General features: G+C 26.3%; 1 protein-coding gene across 3 annotated transcripts in view; it reads left to right on the top strand.

Annotated features, from left to right (window-relative positions):
* The window catches only part of LOC108751826, a 4,010-nt gene extending 325 nt beyond the window's left edge, over positions 1–3,685 (top strand). For all 3 annotated transcript variants that reach the window (XM_018492253.1, XM_018492252.1, XM_018492251.1), the window contains exons 2-4: positions 116–289; positions 2,079–2,429; positions 3,573–3,685. In XM_018492253.1, coding sequence (XP_018347755.1) covers positions 146–289; positions 2,079–2,429; positions 3,573–3,659 — 582 coding nt within the window. In that variant the 5' untranslated portion in view covers positions 116–145 and the 3' untranslated portion in view covers positions 3,660–3,685. The remainder of the gene's footprint in view (positions 1–115; positions 290–2,078; positions 2,430–3,572) is intronic.
* The last annotated feature ends 1,595 nt before the right edge of the window (positions 3,686–5,280 follow it).

Below are 5,280 nucleotides of genomic sequence, written 5' to 3' on the forward strand. Positions count from 1 at the left end.
AGCATATTTATGTATTGTACATTAATTTAATTAATGTAAAAGTTATTTTAATCTCCCTAATTATTTAGATTAATAGTTTTATAAGTGTGAGTTCAACTTCTCTTTAAAATTTTAGGTACTTTTTAATACTCCACTAAGGAAGACCATGTTGCAGATTTTAATGATTTTATTTATCTGCTCGTTGGATTTACTGAGTGCTCGTCCTATGGAGGAACCAACAAAATTCACTCTTGGCAAGATACAAAATAATACCGAAAACGCCGTACACTCAAAACTAGAAATAACAGAGGTAAAATTTTTTGCTTATAAAATTCGCGAAAATAAATGAAAATGTAACCTTTAGAAAACGCCAAACTAGCCAATAAAATTAATTATTAGATCGTCCTTTCATAAAAGCTTTTGAAAGCTTTTAAAAACAATAAAACAAAAAGTCATAAATCTGAATTAATCTACATAAAATCTGATAAAATCTACATAAGAAATTCCTTAGCTGTACTCAAAATTCTAATTAGATTCTCGTGATTCGCCACTGTAATCGGCAGGCGAAGTCAAAATTACTATTTCGTAGGAATTATTAGAACGTGTCAGCGATGCTATTAGAATTGGCAGAGGAAGGTTTGTCAATTTGATAATATTGGCTAGAAACATCATTATCAATCGAGCAGAGGTAATTACTGTAGCATTTATACAACAACAATTTATTGCTGAAAATATGATATTTGCGGAGATTCAATTTAATGTAATCTCCATTGGAATTTATAAAAAGTCACCGTATGTTCTTTAAGTGATAACTAAGTTCCAGCCATTAAATATCAAAATTTTTTTATTAACGCAAAAGGAATAATACAATTGTTTTAATCAAAATATTTTATGTTTATACCTACTACCTTTTGCCATCTTTTAGGTAGCATACAAATGCCGTGGTGAAAGAATGTCTCGTCTCTTGACGCAATGAAGTAGTCGATCCATTTTATAACATCTGCTTCATTTTGAAAGTACGTTTTGAAGACACTGTGTTGCATCGATCGGAATAAGTAATAATAAAAGTAATAATCAGGTGGCACAATGTCTGGAGAGTACGCAAAGTGGGAAAAGATTCCCCATTCAAGATTATCCAACGCTTGTTTGACTTTATGAACAATATGAGGCCTTGCAAAATGATTTTGTCGTTTCATGACATTGTCGTTCGTTTTTCTTCAATTACTTGACTCAAATTTTCAAAAAATGATAATTATACAGAATAGGCCCTTTTTTAAAACAAAAATAATAATTCCTAAACGTTGTTGTTCTACTTGGGTTGTTTCTTATGTATTAGTAAAAGAATTTTGATAATTAACGGCGGGAACTTAGTTATACACTTAATTTTTTTTAGACGATATGATTTTTTTAGATGACATAATATTCCTCTAATTATTCTGTATATAAAAGTATTAAGGTATATTTAAAAAACCAATAGTTTACGAGAAAACACAGTTGTTAAAAATTTATGCAATTTACAATGTGCAACTACATATGTTTCTAAATATGAACTGTGTGTTTTTTTTTTATACCAACTGATTTGTCTTATTATTTTGTATATAAAAATATTAGGGTACAGTTGCCAAAAAATTAATAATTTACGAGATATTTTAACATATGTTTTATATCAAAATGTGTCAAAATAAAGCATAAAATATCTCGTAAACTATTGGTTTTTTTTATATCTCTATCTTAATATTTTTATAAGCAGAATAATTAATGGAAGCATATTATGTAAAAAAAAATTACATAATTCCATTTAAAAAGTGGAGGTGACTTTCTTATCTTTTTGGAACCTCCACAGAAAATAAACTACGTGACCAAATTACGTCCTTAAAACCGTTCTACTTTTATTTGAAACATATTTTTATATCATCAAAGATAAGCGAAATATTTGAGATGTTCGATTTAAGTGGAGCACTCTGTATAGAATTTGTTGTTATTCGTTTTGTATCTTTTTCCTGTTTTTGTTAGTTATTTTATTGGCTTTTGTCAATATCTTTTTATTTGTGTAATTTTTAGCTATTATCGACATACTAACAAATTTTCTTTTTTTACAGCAAATAAATAGCGAATTTCGAAGTAGTCTTAATCCGTCAATTAAATTTGACAAACCTCAAAATCGCAGATCAATACTACCTATACAAAATACCACGCCAATAGTTTTATTTCAACCAACATCGCAAGAAATATTTCGTTTAGAAAATGAGACCGCCCAAGCTATTTTAGAAAAACCAAAACCTGACAACATTAGGCGACTTTTAGATACCTTCTTGACACCAAAGCCACTCGTTGATCGAATTAAGGATGAAGAAAAATATGGTAATAGAGGAGATAAATTTATTGGAATCGGAAGGGCATTTATTGACGGTTACGAAAATTTCAGCAATTTTTTGAATAACTTAGTGGGGGTAAGTACATTAAAATGTAACTCTACATACACAATAAATTAAATTAAATTAAATTAAACAACAGTAAATCTATTAATAGTAAATAAAATAACTGGACCTTGCCTAAGCTGTGATTTTTTTTCTAATTTTTTGCTAAATACAAAATTTAAAATTGGTGATCAAATTTAAAAGAAACAAATATTTCTGAACATTAAAAAAATATGAAATATTTTTAAATATTTACATAGGTGCAATAAAGATTATAAGAAAGAGCAGCATTAAAATCATATTAATTATGTACTTAATATAGTTTAAATTATAGTATTGTTTTTTATTTTTTTTTTAATACAAAATAAAGAAATGAAAAATAAAGTGATCCAATGTTATTTATATATTGAATTACATTAATACAATATAAGGCTCTTCAAGATAAACTCAATATAAATATAATGATGTAACAAGGAAAAGCCAATGTGAGCCACTAGCTGTTTGTATGTAACAAAATATGTATTAAAATTAAAATTAAAAATATAGATGTTTCAACTTTAGTATTGGATCACATTCTCAGTATATAAAATATAGTTGGTAGAATCAAAATTATACATTTGTAAGCGCCAGAATCATCAAATCACCGTTAACTTACAATTGCCACTACTTAAAATCTTTAATGTCATCTGTTATATTTTATTGAATGAACAAACTGCATGTTTGACTTAAATAATTTTCATATTTGACTTAAATATATTTCTACATTCTCAAACAAAAAAAATAAAGACAAATATATACTAAATTAATTTAGTCAAATATATAAACAATTAATTTAATTAATAGAACAATTTTTTTTCTTAGTGTAAAAAATATTACATTACATCCACGACGTTCTGCATTTTGTCTTACAAACAATGATAGAATAAACGAATTGAACAATAAACTGATGATGTCGTTAGACAAACAGTCTGCATGACTTATTAATATTATTTATTGATTCACTATGTAATTACATCGAGTAGGTCATATTGGATTTTTTTAAGCTAGGATAATATTATATAATTAACTTTATTAAAATAAATCTAATTAAAATAAATTTAAAAAGCAAAAGAAATCTCTTCAGTAATCTATTTAAATATGCAATACAGTAATTTGCAAAAAATTTTATGATTTCAGTTTCCTGTTGATATCGTTAAACAAACTTCTCGAGGAATAACGCAAACATTGGATAAATTAGGAGCACGAATCATCGGACTCGAGTAATAAATATAAACTGAATATAAATTAATTAAAACAATTAATCAAATATATATAAATGTATTAAATAAAATATTATATTATATTAAATAAATAAAAAAATACATAAATATACAATATAAGTACAATATAAGTACATGACTATGTTAAATAATGTAAATTATAAACAATCAAAATATAAATATAATAAATAAAATTTTATATATTTTATTATAAAAAGTTTTTATTTAAAAACCGCGCAAAATAGAATTATAAAATTCCTTAATGTCATATATATAATACGAAAATATTATACATATATGAAATCGTTGATTTATGATAACAATTCAATAAGAGCATGATTGTAATATGTACGCTTATTAAACATAAGTACTGCGTAAAACTAGTATAGGTATATAGCATATATGTATTCCCAGATAACCAAGCGTGATGTAGCATATTGTACAAACTAATGCATTGCATATGTTGTTATATATTTGCTGCACATTTGCTTACATCAAAATAGAACACATTATGAACACAACAACATGACTGATAATATATGTAATTAGTTATCAAAATTTCTAGAGCAAACTGTGAGCAATAGTGATACATTATGTTGACAGCAACATGTTAGCAACGAATAATTAATCGTTTCATCTTGAACTCGTTGCTAATAAAATGCTGACAATATGACAATACAAGTTGTGTCGAGGATATTCATGCTAATATATTGCCATCAATTTGCCATTGCAAGAATTCGAATTCCATTGTGTTCAACACGACAGACATAATGCTGTCTCACTTTGTCCTGAGTTTATCGAAATTGGTTGCTGCAACATGTCAGCAAATATACTTGGCTATCTGAGTATAAGATAGCTAAACTGTTCTTATACAGTAATGTAATATACATATTATATATAATAATCATTTTTACTACATGTGAGCAATGTGAAACGTATTTTATACGTCAAGAAGTTGTTGATGAAACACATAAAGATATGTAGAATTTCATGTACAGGGTGCTTTCATATCCTACAGTCGAGTTGCCTATCTGCCTATGGGCAGGGGCACGCTTTATTGGTAATGCAGAATAAGATTAGATCGCAAGTCTGGCGGGAAATAAGACAAGAGAAACTGAATTTTATTCTGGAATAGTGTAAAATTCAATAATATTATTTAAAATATGTATTTAATAATATAAATAATATCTGACTTAATCTAACATAAATGACATTTAATACATATTTAAAGATATATAATTATAAATATTTATAATTATAAAATAAATATTTATTATATAGCCATTTCAAAACAAAAATATTTGCGTCATAATTATAAATGGTTAAATATTTATTAAATATCATTTATACTAGATTAAATCAGATATCATTTGTATTATTAAATACACATTTTATATCTTATTATTGAACTTTACGCTACACCAATATGTAAAATTTAATTTCTCTTATCTCATTCCCTGCCGAACTTGTCATCTGATCTTATTCTCCATTATTATAGTAAAGGATGCCCCTGTCCATGGGCAGACAGGCAACTCGACTTACTGATGTATAGGTTGCGGAAGCACTGTACGAATATAATACGAATAAAGATAGAATAATGTTTCACTCAAATAAATGTTTTTTTA

The sequence above is a fragment of the Trachymyrmex septentrionalis genome, unplaced genomic scaffold, assembly GCF_001594115.1.
Source record: "Trachymyrmex septentrionalis isolate Tsep2-gDNA-1 unplaced genomic scaffold, Tsep1.0 scaffold52, whole genome shotgun sequence".
In the NCBI taxonomy this organism is placed as follows: Eukaryota; Metazoa; Arthropoda; class Insecta; order Hymenoptera; family Formicidae; genus Trachymyrmex; species Trachymyrmex septentrionalis.